This window comes from Manis pentadactyla, chromosome 4 (assembly GCF_030020395.1).
Source record: "Manis pentadactyla isolate mManPen7 chromosome 4, mManPen7.hap1, whole genome shotgun sequence".
Lineage (NCBI taxonomy): Eukaryota > Metazoa > Chordata > Mammalia > Pholidota > Manidae > Manis > Manis pentadactyla.
The window spans coordinates 107602240-107618856 of record NC_080022.1 but is presented as its reverse complement, the minus strand read 5'-3'; the positions used below and the strand labels follow the sequence as shown (position 1 = coordinate 107618856).

Genomic DNA, 16617 nt, shown 5'->3' with positions numbered 1-16617 from the left:
TTCAGTTTTTAGAGAGTTTAATGCACTATCCTTTATCTTACTAAGCTTTTCTGGCACCTTTTAAATTTTCCCATCAGAGGTGGGTACCTCTCCACCTCCCATAATCTTGCACTGTCCCGGGTGGCCTCGGGTTTGGTTGTTGAGTCAGACGGCTTGGGAGAAGGACATGTTGGTCAGCAAGATGGGGCAGAGAAATTCTCACTCTGGCTCCTGCCTATATCAACACTTAACTCTGTTGAGAAAATGCAGTGGGAGAATTATCTGGCCTCTTTCTGCACTTTCTCAGTCCTCTCTAACAGAGCAAGACTAGCTAAGCTGACTCATGAGACAGAGCCTATTGTATGTTTTATTAGAGTTGTATCAAGAGTCAATATTCTACCCCATTTGGGGGCTCTTCTTTGCTTTCTGCTCCTATGTAGTAAGCACAGTGGGACCCCCAGGGCCTGCCTAGTGCTCTTTTGTTCTCTCTCTTCTGCCAGTTCTTGGGTATGTGAGAGGGGGCCTTGTGGGCATCCTTGCAGGGGCTGGGGAGAGAGTTTTGTGTGTTCTGCAGACCTACTTTCTCCTGGGGTCACAGATTGAGATTTGGGATGGCTCGTTATGCTGTGCCCATCCTCTCTCAGCTAGAGCTCAGTCGAAAGGAGGAACGTGACAGGCACCTTAAATCTCCAAGCTTCACAAGCCTTGGAATATACAAACTGGTTGATGTAGCTTTTCTATTTCTTGGAATTTGAAGGAAGTAATTGAGAATGTGCTCAAGATTTAAGGATGGTCACTGATGCATTGTTTAAAATAGTGAAAGCTTGGAAACAATTCAGATGTTCAACAACAGAAAGTTGGTTATATAAATTGTCCATTCATACCACACACAGTTAAAAACAAGAGAAGCATATATACTGAAATGAAATGATGCTCTTAATATATTGATTAGTGAAGAGAAGAAAATTACAAAATATTACATAGTTTCTTAAACCTAAAATATATCTACATTAAGAAGTTGATATAAACAATTACCAAAATATTGTCACTTAAGTATAAAGATGAAATTAGGGGTGATTTTTGTCTTCTTCTTTTAGCCTATGTATATTTTATAATTGATCTGCAGTTAACATGTCTTATTTATATAACAAAAAGTCCAGAAAAACTTGGGAGGAAGAAAAACCTCATTTTTCTCTCTTAAAATGAGTCAAGCAGCAATAGAAGAATCTCCTGAGAAATATAAGCTATATATCTCCGTGAAAATAAATCAGCAATTAATTCCCACTTACAGATTCTTTCCCTACCTCCCTCTCTTCATTTTCCCCCCTAATTCCATTTATAATGGACACAAATTTATAAATTAGGAGAAAATTACAGACTGTCACAGATTTTTAGCAAAGGATTTATAGGGCATTTTGAAGTTTCATTGTGAAAGATGGTTATTTATTAGTTTAAGTGACGCAGAGTTCCTTCCTGGGATGTGTCATGGGAGAAGATATGATGTTAGAGTCCATGCAGACACGCAAGCTTCAAGCTGAATGCTTCTTCCAGAAGGCAGACTTAGTACCTTTAGAACATCTTTCCTTGCAAATTCCACCTTAATTACTTATTAACTGTGTGAATGCAGGCAAGTTATTTAATATCTCTAAATGCCAGCATCTTCATCTGTAAAATAAAGACAATAATTCTCTTCTTGCAGGACTGTCATGAGACGTAGGGGGTGATATATGTAAAGTTTGTAAAATTAGCCTGTACACACTATCTTATTATTAATAATTAAAAGTCTTTAAAATTCCCAGGCGTGTATCAGCATATGTAAGGAGAGGGGACTCTACATTGAATTGCCCAGAGCACCTTGCTGTGGACACACATACACATACACAGCACCCACAAAAGCTCCCCCCTGAGGTCAACCTACTTACAGAAGCAGGGACCTCATCAAGCTGCCTCCCACCATGGTTGGAAACGATGATGCCTTGGACATTGTGTTTCACAGCTAACTCCGCATCCTCTTTCGTCAAGATCCCTTTAAGGATGATGGGCAATCGAGTTATACTCTGAAACCAGGAGAGATCATTCCAGCAGATGGATGGGTCAATGGGGGACATCTGGAAATAAGGCACGATATTTCCCTGTGGGGAATAAAAGAGCACTTTAGTCCTGAACTCCTTCAACACTGCTTGATCCAACCCAAAGATGAAGCATGTTCAGAAAGCCATCTTTTATAAGTTTGAAAAAAAGCGCAACAAAATCCAACAATACTTCTAGTTCCTTTTCCTAACAAAAATGTATGTAAAAGAATTTCTACTTCAATTGCATATTCACTAACCATTAATTGGGTCCCTCCTCAAGAAATATGCCAAGATCTGGGGATTCAAAGACAAATTAAGAAGGTCTCTACTTTAAAAGAACTCAGTGTTAGTAAGCGAGATGGTTAAGCACAAGCGGTTATAGGCTAATAATAGGCCTGTAATGTAATGTGTTACAGTTGAGATGTGCACAGAGTAGTAAGTCTGATAATCCTATATGGGATATTATCCTATATTTACCCTTGGCTCACTATGTGAGTCATATATCCATATATCCCAGTGTGTCTCTGGAATCTGAACACTTCAAGGACAGTCTGTGACTGAGGGGAACTGGTGAGCCGCTGGACTGGGTATCACAGCTGCCTGTTGGCTGAAAAGGCTAGCATCATTATCTCTAGCGTGACCAAAGGACCCCCTGTTCACCATGACTTACACTTGGGGGGTGCTCCATGTCATCTGCTTGTAGGGTATTAATGGGGTAAGTGCCCTTTGCAGTCATTTAGTTCAGAGATTCCAAAGAAGGGTGCTGAAGCACCTTGATGCTTGATGGATGAGTTCTAGATTTGCAGAGAAATTGACCCTCGGTTCCCAGGGCAGCAGGGTGGGACCTGGGCTGGCTACATGCCATGGGCCAGTCACCTTGGCTGTGAGTGTCCTCATCAGAAAGTCAGTTCATCTAAATGTGCCATCCAAAATCATCACTTTTTAAGTGTTCCATAAGGAAGAAAATGGTAGAGGAATGTGTTTAATTTATTCTCCTATTCTAGATCTGCTTTTTGAACTGTGGCATCCTCAGTGTGTAGCACCGAGCAGGCACTCAATAAAGTCTTGTGGAGAGAAAGAAGAGAGGCGAGAGGGAAGGAAATTTGACTCCTGTAATGCCTGCCCATTGGATTTGGTATCTTTCCTACCTCCTTAGGTGATCTAAGATCTTTTAGCAGTAGGTTAATCTTTAAGTCCAGTTGGTTTCGAATGTCATGTCGCCTGTTGCCAACTTTGGGAGTATCCACAGTGATTACCAGAGCTTTGAAACCCAGGGATTCTACCCTCTGGATCAGTTGTTTGTTCAGCTGCCGGTCTCGCTGCACATAGAGTTGGAACCACCGGAGGCCCCAGGGAGCAGTAGCCACGATGTCTTCAAGGGCACAGCTGGCATATGTGCTGGTGATGTAGCAGATACTTGCTGCCTGGGCAGCTGCAAAGCAAACGAAGAAAGCCGGTTTGCCCTGTGAGTGAAGACAAAGCTTGACTTCATTCTGCTTTCATAAGGGCAAGGAGAGGAGGTGTTTGATCAAACTGGGAAGCTGAAAGCTGTCTGGGTCTCCCTCTGTATAACCTGTCTTACCAACCCTGTACTTCGTATTAAAAATTTTCCAGCTAGAGGAGTCATTTTGTCCCCAGAGCCATTTTGGACATGTTGCAGTGTTTAGACAGGAAAATGAGCTTCTCATAAACTCATTAATGAAACAGAAGGGAATTAAAGGGGCAAAGGATAAGGAAATGTAATTCTAACAGGGGAGGCTTTTTGCAGTGGAAAAAGCATGATATTGGAAGTTAGAAGAATGCTAGTTCTACCACTTTTAAGCTGTGTGGCCTTGAGTCTCATTTTTTAAATCAGTAAAACAGGGCAAGTAATGCTTCTCTTACAGAGTTGCTGGGAGATTAAATAAGATACTAGATATGGAAGCATTTTTTTTTTTTTTTAGATATGGAAGCATTTTTAAAAGTTACTAATGAAGGTGTAAAAGTGCTAGTGATGGTGAGGTGGATGCCAATGGTGGTGCCGACGTTGGTACTGCCTCTGTGTTGTATGTTTCTCATTTCCCACTTTAATCATTTCCAGTGGGATTCTCCAACAGGCTGATGTCACTGCCATTCTACAACCAATGGTCAGAGAATCTGGCCTAATCAAGAACCAATATTTTCAATTCCTAATGTCAACAGTAGTTACCCTTCTTTTGCCCCACCCTGAAAACAACACAACACATTCAAGCATGAAGATTTAGTAAAACAGCCATATTGATAAAGGATAATCATACTTCAACCTAGCCAGACTTGGTTCCTAACCAGATAGATGTCACTTTCAGCTCCAGAATCCTTGGATTTATTGTTTCCTTTATCACAGAGTCAAAGGAAAAGACCCCAGGGAAGCCCTGGGCAACTTTTAAAAATGAATGAATGAATGAATGAATGAATGAATGAATAAATAAATAAATAGATAAGTATATAGATAGATAGATAGATGGATAGATAAATGAACCAGATTTGGCCTAGATCCCAAGGGAGTCACAAGGGTTTTTTAGCCTTGCCCCTATTCCCCTCCTCTCCCTTCCCTGCCCCTTTCCTCTTTTCCTTATTTATTTTTTTATTTGGGGGGTGAGGGAATGAGGGAAGAGAATGAGGGGCTACTAAGAAGGAGATATAACCCAATAAAACATTTTTCTCATATAAGATGATGAAGCCAACCCATGAGAAGGGAAACGGGACATTTGGGTGCAAGTGTCTGCCAGGGCCTGTGTTAGGCCCCAGTGTCATGATGCTCTCCTCATCCCAAATTCAGAGACTCAGCATTCAGCCCCAGCCTGGGCCCAGGAGGGGTTGAAGAGAGCCTTGTCCTTGGGACCACACTGAGCCTCCCTTTCCCCACTGAGAAGGTGAATCACAGGAGTCTGCATCCTCCTCTGTGGGGTGGTGGGGTGGGATTTGCTCATCTATCCTCAGTAGACCTTCTCCCACTCTTTACTAGGGAAATGGATGTTTTCTAAAACTTAGGTGAGGTGTTATGCAAACACAGCTTTTAGCATCCCTTTTCTCATCTTCCTTAATTCCTACCTGCCTGTTGTCCCTAAGCCCCTTCTATAGAGAAATCCTGCTGCCATGAGGGACACTGGAAGGGAGTCTCTAGGTGAGGATGATTCATACCTCTGGCTGTGCTCATTTCTCCATCAGGCCAAACGAGGCAATGGAAACCTGTGGGTGAGATGCAAATGGGGGCGCTGATCTCCTCTCCTAGGACTGTGGTCCGGGTGTCCACCTCTGACACATCTTTCAGGTACCGGGGACGGAGGCGGTATCTGTGCTAGGCAACAAAGAGCTTATGAGTTGGTGGGCTTACTCTCCGGGTGGAAGTGCTGCGTGGTGCTGAGGTCTCCAGTTCCCAGTACAGGCCTAGCTCGGATCAGGTCCCGCAGACCTGCTGGCGGGTCAGTTGGCTGGTAGCCAATCAGGCAGCATGGACCAGCTGGAGGCTCGTCTCCTCCAAGAAGCCTCTACCAACACCCTGCTTCACATTAACGCCGCCTTCTTTGAATACCCAGGGCATGTACATGCCACAGCACTCTCTGCCTCGCTCCGGCTGAGGTCTGTGTCTTTGAGCAGTGTCTCCCTGACCAGACTCTTAGCACTTGAATGCTTTGGTTCGAATTCATTGCAGCAAGGACTAGAAAGGAAGAGACAAAGCAGGAAGGAATTCCAGATTCTTCCATAGCAGGTTAGAAACAAGTCTCTATAAAGTAAGGAAAGGCCACTGAAAGAGGACTAATCCCAGAGCATGATCATGGCTATTATTATTATTATTTTTGGCTATAGGCCAATTCAGTTGAAGATCTGATTTAAATACTGCTTTAGAAGAAGGTAGGGAAATTCACAGATAATAAATATGAAAAACAAATTTTAAGTCCAATAGCTACTTAGCCTCTTGGCTGAAAAGTGTTGTGTGTCACAAAATACCATTCCTGTAAAAAGCTTAGAAAGATTTCATTGGAATACTGATTGTGTAAACTTGGGTAAGACAGTCTCAGTTATTTTATCTGTTGAAATGGGAATAATCACCCAAGTTTCCTAATAGTCTCATGAAGACCAAATGTGATAAGCAAGTAAAGTGCCTAGCAGAGTGCTAAGCAGAGCATGGTGCTCGCCTTCGGTTTCCTCCTGACCTCCCTATGTCAGGACTCAGCAAACTTTTTCTGTAAAGGCCAGATAATAAATAATTTAAATTGTTCACTATAAAGTCTTTGTTACAATTACTTAGCTCTGCTGTTGTAATGCCAAAGCATCCACAGACAATATGTAAATGCCTGAGCATGGCTGTGTTCTAATAAGTAAATTTGCTTTTTCAGAATAGTGAAATTTAAGTTTTATATAATTTTTACATGTTACAAATTATTATTCTTCTTTTGATTTTTTTCCACCCTTTTAAAATGAAAAAAATAAAAGATCTTTAGTTTGTGGACCATCCAAAAACAGGCTTGGCCTGGGGGCTGTGGCCTGGTGCCCCACATTCTCGCTGACTCTCCTCCCTTGAATCAGTCTCTTATCCCTAAGACTCCTTAGGTCTTCATATTTCTTGAGTTCTCTATTCTGTCGTACATTCTCTCCTCGAAGACATAAGTTTAGGAACTCAAGAAATCTAGGCCTGCCTGCCCAGCTGGCTTCTCCTCCCTGCCAATGTGACTGGGGACCCTGGAGTCTTTTATCTTGTTAGGTAGCAGGGTTGCTGGGATGCAGAGAGAGGATGACTCACTCGTGATAGTTCTGCAGGGGCACTAAGCTAAATTCTCTCTTCATTCATCCTCTCCCCAGTCAGCTTCCCACCCTCAAAAAAATCCATATCCCCAAATAACAACCGAAACCATTATTGTATTGTGGGTGCTCTGTGTTCTTTGGAGGCAGGAGCCAGGACTCCTACCTTCTAAAGGCCTCAACCAGTGCACCTTAGCTTAACAACAGAAAGGATACAGAAGACCAAACTTTTTAAATGCTGCAATGTTGTCATCCCGTGTGAAGCTGTCATCAGCTCCTCCTTCAATAAACTCCCAGGTTGACTTAGACAGATGTTCTCGTGCACGGGCCTGAAAGTCTGTCAAACATGCTAGTGGCATCTCTGGACCTTCAAAGGGAAAACCAAAACCAGTCAGACAAAACCCAGTGAGAATACTGCAGGCATGGAGGAGGAGGGGAAGGGGGTGGGGCTACAGCATGAAGTGGTTTGGACTCAATGCCACCCACCTCCCCACCATATTCTTCATCTCAATGGAGGTACTTCCTGCCAAAGAGGGTGATCCCTCAGCCAGGGTGGGGAGTCATGCTGTGCTCCTCTATTTTATACTCCCATCTTCACCTCTTGATTATTTTGTCTTCTAAATATCCCTCATCGCTCCACTACTGTCTCAGATCTAGTTGAGACCCTGCCACCTTTTATAAAATTACAATTTCTCATCTTTGTCTCTTAAACTTCAGATTCACTGTTCATTTTGTGTCCTTCCAGCTGCCCAGGGGCTTTTGAAAATGCAAGTCTGATCATGGCCTTCATAGCTTTCCGGGACCTGGCTCCTAACTGTCTCACTGGCTTCATTTCTTGATGGCTTTTTCTTGTCATTTGATTCACTACGAGCATTTCCTGAACATGCTGGAAGGCTATCTCATACTTCTGTGCCTTTTTGGGAGGAGATCCATCAGGGTGGGAAAACGGGGGCTGAGCTGATACGAACATCTGAGAGTTCCGAGGCATCTCTGGGCGTCTGGATTGCTTTGGGCTTAGCTGATATCAAGGAAGGGGCTGACTTTTTTGGACTCCTTGGCTGGGTCATTGAGCATGTTGCAGATTTAGAGACCAATAAGACAACATATGTTACCTTCACACATCCCCAACCCCAGTCTGAACCCTGTAAACCTGGAGCTGGTACTTCTGATAAAATCGGCCCTGAAAGGGAAAGAGATCAGGGTTTGGGGGCCAACACTCTACTTGGGGCAAGAGCAATAGGAACTGCACCTAGCAGAGATGCTGAAGGCGCTGGGTGTAGTCAGTCACAGCATGTAGACGCTGTCATGAGAGGATTCCAGTTGGAAAGGCAGGGAAATCTGTAGTTCATAGTTTTGGGCATCTCCCCAGTGGTTGGCAAGAGGGTAAAACTTCGCCAAAGGCTGTGGGGAGAAACTGAATGACTTTTAAGTCCTTGACTGAGTGGTGGGGAAAAGCTCAGGAATTAGGACTTCAGACATGAGTGGGGAGCTCCTCTAATGGACGAGGGGTCCGAGGAGGCCAGATGAAATGTGGGGTGCTGGGAACGTTGGTGGGGGTATGGATGGGGCAGACCTGGCCTCAGAGCATCCGGCTCATGCTGGAATCTGGTCAAGTCAAACAGAGAAGTATCCCCAAACACCCACCTAAGGGGCTAAGCAGAAAGAACTAATATGACAGAGAAAACAGAACCCCGGGATGTGCAGTGGCATCCAGATGGAGGCTGGGAGGAGGGATTGGAGGACAACCACAGTGCACCTTGTCAGTGGGTGGGCAGGGAGTTACTGAGGTGCTGAGTGGAGTCGGATAAAGTACAGCAACCCTGTCTAATTTATCTCATTCCTGCCTGACTCTTCAAAGCTTAGTAACTTGATGAATTAATCTTTGTATTTATCCAACTGTGTTGCAATCACTTATTTAAAACTCTGTGTGCACAAAAGAGTTAACATAGCGGGCCTAAGAATGCTGTGAGAATTCACAGTGAGAATCTTGAAAGCCCTGCTCGGGACTGTGGACCTTGGCTGGAGTGTGGGAACTTTGATTTCAGGAGGGTTCTCACCATTCCCTGATAAGAATGGCTCACTTTGTCTGAACTGTTTGTACAAACAATGTGGTTTTTGCTGAACATCTGCTTTCCCTCTGAGAGTCTCAAGTTTTGGTACAGGTTTGGCAGATAGGGTCTTAGCCTCCAACCAGAAACCTTGGACACTGTGTCTCTGAAATGAGCTTCCCTGGTAGACATTTCACAATTGTTGTCACAAGTCATGGCTGCAAGATTTAAGTGCATGCTGTGCAATTCCGCTGGGAGAGTGCACCTGGTTTCCTCTAGATTTTGTCCTGTGAGTCTATCCCTTTTGATTATTTTGCTTTTGGTTATTTTTGCTAATAAATCTTAGCCTCAACTATATGCTGTGTCCTAGGAGTTTTCCTAGTGCACCCGTGAACCTGGGACCCCCCAGCACACTTAGTAACCCCAGGCATTAGGATAGTATGTGACACTGAGCTGCTATTTGTAAGTATTCATTCCTAGAGTTTAACATCCCCCTGTCTGTCATCACTTTGCCTTGTTGGAAGAGAATTCTCTACCAAGTTTCAACTCGTGATGTCTCAACAAATCCCTATACTGTATATATAATACATCCACAGAAATGCTCTTCTGCAGATTTCTAGCACAGAAACTCAACAGGGCTTGTGAGTAATCCCAGGAAAAGGCTTAGACTCACTCAGAATTACTTGCCTGGAATAGTGTGAATTATGTCATCTGAAAGTTGCTCAGAAATAAGAAATAACCCAGCACTTTTATAGATACCAAACACTATTTTATTGCATTTCTATCTACTATTTCCTGGCTAGTTCCCTGTGAAGTAGACAAAGAAGTGTCTTTATTTTACATATGAAGATAATGAGGCCTAGAATGAAATACCTTGTGAAAGATCCAAGTAAATTATGGCAGGGAAGGCTCAGAATCATGCCTTAGTAGATAGACTTTCTCTATTTTCAATTTCATGGTGAAGAGCCAAATAGTTGGTTCATGTAAATTCCTTGTTATATTGAATTTAAAAGACTTTTGTAAGGTGAAAATGAAATCTTGATGCACCTTTTCCTTTTTGTAGCATATGTAAAGCTTAGTAAAGTAATGAGCTCATGATTTTTATTAGAGGCTCAATGTAAATAAGGCTTATAGTTGAAGAGAAAACCATTTTGCTGTTCAAAGCTTTCTCTAAGTTTGGGAGGGAGACTTAGCACTAAATGTTTTTATGTATTTCAGTTTGATCCACACAAGATGTAGAGCCACCAGAAATCACAGAGGGCACCCAGTTACCTAATGGTTTTCTTGTATTCCCATGTTATTTTCTCTCCATTTCAGAATTTTTGTCTTCTTTTTTCCTCTGCCCCACCTGTCCAAGAAGAAGAGAAAGGAGAGAAAAGGGCAAAGTTTTCCAGCTCACTGACTGAGAACTTAAGCCCATTTTAGCTCATTTAGTCTGTATAGACTTTTTGGCTTGTGTTACAAAATGGTGAGTACAATTAGCGTAGGAGTGATAAGGACGCTAAAACCTAAGAGCAAGGACATTCAGTGGTACTGGTTGCTAAAGATCTGAAGTTCAAATAGTTTTTCCTAACTGAGGGAAGTGGGAAGGACATAGAATGGGGCTGATAGCATTTCAAGGCAGACTGTGTTTTCTTTAGTATTGCCATTTGATCTTGCACAGGCTAGATAACAATTTGTCTTCCTTTGAAGATTTCATGTAAGTCATATGTTTCATGTTGATTTTACTTCAGTAACTCTGGGATATCAGAGCTTCTATCTATATGAAAAGCCCCAAGCATGCTATAAGACGTCTCCAGGTAGGAATCACAGGGCAGATCGTCAGATGCAAGGGGGGAAGCAGAGGTTGCCTCTGGTGACCCACCTCCAGGTGCTCATGCTTGGTGCTGAAGGATGGTGTCCTTCAAGACCCTCTGACCTGGTCTCTGGGAACTTATGCCAAGTTTCCTAATGGAATGGCAGAGATAATATCAAGGCTACACTTTGGGGGCCTTGTTTGAGAGATTACGCTCCTCAAGGTTGGCTGAAAGTGCTTTAATCACTGTATGTGGGGTGATGGCCTCAAGGAGGGAGGCTACAAAGCCTACAGCCATTTCCACAGCAATGGCAGCATTGGCAGAGGAGAAAGTGCCACAGAAGGAGGCCCTGGTCGTGGAGTGTGTGGTGGTGCAGGGAGGAGGGGCCCCACAGCTGCCGGGGCCATGGTCAGTGTCAGGACCAGAGAAGACATGGTCAACAGCACTTGTAACAGAGGCAGATGAACCCCCAGGAGCCCCCGAAATGGAAAGCAATGAGCACGGTAAAGGATTTGAATCTCCAGGAGCATTAGGCAAGATATCAGAGTAAAAATGAGACCAGAATGTCCCTAACATTGAAATAGCCTGAAGAACTAAGGCTCACATTTGTGGGGCAGTGAAGGAAGCAAGGAGCCTGGTGGGTATGACAGGCACAGTCTGGTCAAATGCTGCAAGATTGACCTGTGTTCCTGTAACCCAGTGTCCATTCTGGCCTTTCCCCTGAACCCTCACACAATGATTCATACTGTGTAAATCGAGGGTTCAGGAACCCTCACTGGTCAAGACACTCATTTTTTTTGTTTTATTCTGTTTTGTGTAATAAAAATCTCTTTTCTTTGGCTCACTACCTGTCAAACACTCTCATTAGCTGGTTTCCCTTCCCAATAATTCAACTTCTCTTGCACAGTAGGTATGTTCTCCCATGAGGAGGAGGATGTCTGGCTTCTTCAGAACCTCTTCTGCAGTAATGATGTGGACAGACTCATGTCTGGGAGCTTGTTTATCATGGGTTGAAGAAGTTTTTGAGATTCTAAGGGGAGGCACATTTAGAATAGAGATATGCCACCCTGGAGCTATAGTGACCTTATCAGGTGATTAGCCAGCTCCTGTCCTGCCTCCCCAAGCCACCATGACCCCAGATCCTGCCTGGTGAGGACTAGAAGACAGATGGTTGACCTTCATGCAGCTGTGAGTGCTTTAGAGAGAAGGAGAGATGTGCCCAAGGTTATACTGTGGCCGAATTTAGAAGTGAACCCGGGTCTCCAGGCTCCATGCTCAGGGCTCATTCTGCCATGGTATGTGATGCTGCTGTTTCCTCTGGATAGTCTGGCACTGTTATCAGAATTCTCTTCTCCTTATTTGAGAATTCGCTTGTCAGCATGGACTTAATGTTTCTAGAGACTTAATTTGTCTGTGCTGGATATCATCATTCCAGCTCCTCCTCACACTTCCCAACCCTGCTCGGCGAGCCAGTGTCATCACAAGGGGCTGAGGCGGGAGGTAGAGAAGCACCTCGTGCTTATCTTGTCAGTGGTTTAGTGTTTGTGGCCTACTGAGAGGCCACCTGTTTCAGGGGCATTACTGACACTTACTAGTCGTATGGGTAAAGGCAACTTACCTCCTCTCTCTGGGCCTCAGTTCCTCATTTCAGAACTATAGGTTTTTACATATTTCAGCTTAATATCTATCAGATCTGAAGCTACCGGAAATTAAAGGTTGGGCTGAGGCCCTTCGCGTCTTCACATTCTGTGCTTCCCTTGCCCATAAACGCAAAGACCTTTGTTCAGATTAGGTCATGTTAACATTCTCCTTCAGCACTTACTCCGAGGCAATAAAGTACAGAATGAGAGCCAGCACATTACTGGGGCTTATTTCCTAACACAAAATAGCTGGGTGCTCACAGCCTTCTTTACCTCTTCCTCACCAACCTTAAGGCCTCTTTGTATTGGCTGTCCTGGCCCTGTGGTGCCATGTTATGTCTTCAGTATGGAACTGTTTGACCAGTTACAGAACAAATTTCCTTTTACAAAAGGATATGGGATCTCACCCTACCTGCTCTCCCGGCTCACAGACCGGATAACCCTTCTCACTACACATGCATGCCTCTTCCTCTTTCCTCAATGGCTCCAAGCGATCCGCTGGCTTTCTCCAGGAAATCTTTCTCACCCCTTCTTCCCTCTCCCTAATCCCTCCCATCTCTTCCTTTTTCCATTTGCAAACCAGAAATAACTCCATCATGTTGGAAGAGATTACTTCTACGTGGTCCCTTGGATCAACAGCAACAAATTTGAAGTCACCTTAGGCCCAGCTGAGCCCCTCCAAGGCCTTTGGAAATGCCCTCAGAGGCACCTTAAGATGGCTTACTTAAGGGGCCACTGAACTTCTCTTTAATTAAGCCTGCTTTTCCTCATCAGCAGGATTTATAAAAGATAAAAAAACTTTTACACAGTTTTCTTAGTTTTCAGGTTTGGCCTAGGACTAGCATTACGACACTGCTTTATATTCATTTGCATTGCAAATATGCCAATTTTCTGCTACTTTGGGAATCAAATAGAGTATTTTCAGTCATGTGGGACTCCAACCACTGTTTTAATAGCATTCTTCCTATGGGAAAATGTGTGCTGAGTTCCAAACAAATGACTTCCAAGTAGAGTTTTGGAGCACAGCCATGTTGTAAATCATGTGCTTTCTTTGGGGGTGGGGAGGTGTTGGAGACCCTCTAGGGTGTACTGGGGAACACTGATCCAAGTGCTCATATAGTGTGAAAGCTTGGGGATTTTCTTATTCTATTGAGCAGTGGAATAATTTCATTACACTTAGTCCCTTGGAGACAGCATGATGGCTCCTTAATAAAATTATAACAGAATTGCAACCATTTATTGGGTACTTTATGATGGCCATACACTGCATAAATTTTTATGTGCATGAATGTTACAATCCTTTTAGTAATATTCAAACACAAATATTATTATCCCCATTTCACAGACAAGAAAATTTAAGTTTCTTATCTGTGAAGAGATTAAATTATTTTGCCCAACATAATTCATTTAATAAAATATTCTGACTGCCATGGCCTGGCTTTTAAGTATCATGAAAAGAAGCAAATGTGTGTACAGCCAAGTTTGGTTTGTAGAATGAGAGAGTTGGCATTTGAAATGCCATGGGCATACAGCTGTGCTCTCTTCCCTCAACATAATCATAAATCAGCAGGAAGTAAGAAAATACGATTATTAGTTGGTCATAAACAATAACCTCACACATTTAAATCAGTCTTAACAATCTACAAAACACTCTTACATGTATTATATTATTCCCATTTGATGCTGACAATAACCCAGTAAGATAAAAGGCAATCAAAGAATAGCTATATAAGGGTACCATTTTATGGATGAAAAAATTAAAACCCAGAGAATCCAAGTGAATTATCCTCACTTCTCTGATGAGAATGGCAAAGTCTAAGCAGGAATCCTTCTGACTTGCTTTGAATATCCTTGAGCCAGTGTAGACTATTAGTGGTATGTTAGGAGACATCAGGTGTTGGTCCTGTAGAGTCAGAAGATCTGCATAAAGTAATCTTGGTCAATTCCCACAAGATCTGGGCTGTTGGAAAAGGTGTCTTGTGTGGGGATCACTGCCTCTACCTCTCCCTTGCTCAGAAAGGATGGAGTGTGCAAAACAGACTTCAGAAACTAGGTAAATGTTCAGAATGAGCTCTGAATTCAATTCACTACTGACTTTAGGTCTTGTAGGTTTAGCTCTTTCTGATATTGGCAGTTTCTGGGAGCTGCAGGACAGAGGTGAGAAAGGGCAGAGCGGTCAGGGATGGAAAAGGCCAGCTGTGGGATGGAACTCTGTCTTTGCCTCGTACCTCTCACTATGGCAACTACTCCAGATTTTATTTCTGGAGGCCATTGCTCACAACTGCTAATGATATTCCACAAGGCATTAATAGCTGAGGGAGTCCATGGAGTAAAAAAGATAGATTCCCATTAGTTTGGGAGCTTGGCAAACCTGGGCTTAAACATCTGCTAGGCTGCTTGCTCTCCATGGTTCCATGAAAATGTTATTTGTGGAAGAAAAATGTTAATGCCTATCCCATTGGGCCTTCATGAGGACTAAACACTTTAGCCCATATAAAGTTTCTAGAACAGTGCCTTGTATAGAATAGATCATCAGTAAATGGTAGACCCATTTGCATTACTCCTCCTGTTTTTGATGTGCATCCCCACCTGAGGCTCTGGAGGCTGAAAGTTGCTTCGAGACTGGAATATTCCTGTGATAGTATAATTTAGACTCTGTCAGATTTGCTTGGTAGTTCATCCAACAAGGTTTACTGAGTACATGCTATCACCCAGGAAGGCAGAGGCATTTACTACTCATCACATGGGTTGTAAATGTGCTCCCTAACATTTCCCACTTGCTTAAAGACAGGCAAGGTTATATGACTAGTTCTGGCCAATGGACTGTGCATGGAAGTGATGTGTATTAATTCTGGGCGAGGACTTTAAGAGCTGATATGTGGCCTCCCATCTCTCTTTTCTCTTGCTACAACAGTCTGGAGGCTGTGTCCTCCAAAAGATGCAGCTATAAGACAAAGGCTGATCCCTGAATCACCATTCCAAAATAAAGACTTGGAGATCAACAGATTTTGTATGAGTAAGAAATAAATATTTGTGTGTTAACCTACTTCTTTACTACAGAACAGCCAAACCTAACCTGACTAACATATCTAGGCATTGTGCTAACCACTAAATCTAAAAATTGAGAGATTAAAAAAGAAGCTTATATGGTGTCAATCTCTGCTCTCAAGAAACTTACAGTCAAAGGGGAAGAAGAATTCAATATCTTGTTGCCTATGGTGTAGTATGTAACATGATTCCATCTGTGGGACTTTGGGGGAGATTCCCATTGCCTCTAAAACTGTGTCCCATAGATGATGTTCTACTCCACCTAGGTTAGACAACCTCTAATTCTCAGCTATCCATAAAATCTCTATTTCATAGAAATCTGAGAATCAGAGAATTTTATAAAATGCAGAACAGTCTAGTGATTAAGAATAAAAGACTGGGTATTTTGCTGTTGTTAAGAGGTAGGAGATTACAAAAAGCCATTTCTCCTTTGATCCTCCTGGGCTCTCTATTCTGCTCCACTGACCTATTTGTCTATCTTTATACCAATACCACCCTGATTTGATCTCTAGTCTTGGGCTGTTCTCCCCAGATTGAACTATAGATTTAATTTGACACAATCACAATCCTGGGAAGCTTTGCATTACAGGAAATTGGTGCCTAGCAGGACTGTACCTTTTAGATTTTCCAGAACTTGCATGTGAACATATTTGACCCATTTTCCCTCCTGAGGACACCCATAAGTACTCCACCAGGTGGTTCTAAGACTTAACTCTGCTAGACATAATATCTCTGCCTGCAGTGTCTTTGAAACAAAGCTTTCCTTTGCCAGTCCCATGAGTGAATTACCACCTGTCTCTACACAACCCCCTTTTACCTTGTAAACTCACAGTTAGCACCTATGATGCCTCATACAGTGTCTGGCCTCTTTTCTCATCCTGTCTGCCACTCCACCTCCTTCCCCAGTTCCAACTACACAGAAGACACCCAACAACAAACCTGACATTAGTGTCTTCCAGTACGTGGGAAAAGTAGTGTCTAGAGGCAGCTGCTCAAAGCCGGGCTCACTGCTGGATGTAGCAGGAAACAGCTGATCCCTAGCCATAAGTCCACAGTACAGAAAAATTCCAAGGTTGAAAGTTGATCTTTTAATGGGAAAGCATCCAGCTTGGAAGCAAATGAGCAACTAGGGCAGAGCAGGATTAACTTTGAAATGAACTTTGGGTGTTTTTCAAAGTAACCTCAAATTTAAAGGAAGTTCATACAAAATTAAACTTGAAAATAAAATAGTTGTTTATTTGCTTGCAAATCATATGTTTTCCCAATTCATCAGAGA

At 43.0% G+C, this 16617-nt stretch overlaps 1 protein-coding gene across 3 annotated transcripts in view; it reads right to left on the bottom strand.

Annotated features, from left to right (window-relative positions):
* HAO2 (hydroxyacid oxidase 2) overlaps positions 1–16410 on the bottom strand; it is a 262966-nt gene extending 246556 nt beyond the window's left edge. For 2 of the 3 annotated variants that reach the window (XR_008997106.1, XM_036924439.2), the window contains exons 1-5: positions 16281–16410; positions 7038–7176; positions 5211–5362; positions 3200–3483; positions 1902–2111 (exon numbers count right to left, since the gene is read on the bottom strand). Coding sequence is in view for 2 of the 3 variants with exons in the window: in XM_036924439.2 (XP_036780334.1) it covers positions 1902–2111; positions 3200–3483; positions 5211–5362; positions 7038–7176; positions 16281–16386 (891 nt within the window). In the remaining variant the exon portion in view is untranslated. Of the gene's footprint in view, positions 1–1901; positions 2112–3199; positions 3484–5210; positions 5363–7037; positions 7177–10129; positions 10206–16280 lie in introns of all 3 variants that reach the window. The other variant, XM_036924440.2, reaches the window with a different exon arrangement.
* Between the last annotated feature and the right edge of the window lie 207 nt (positions 16411–16617).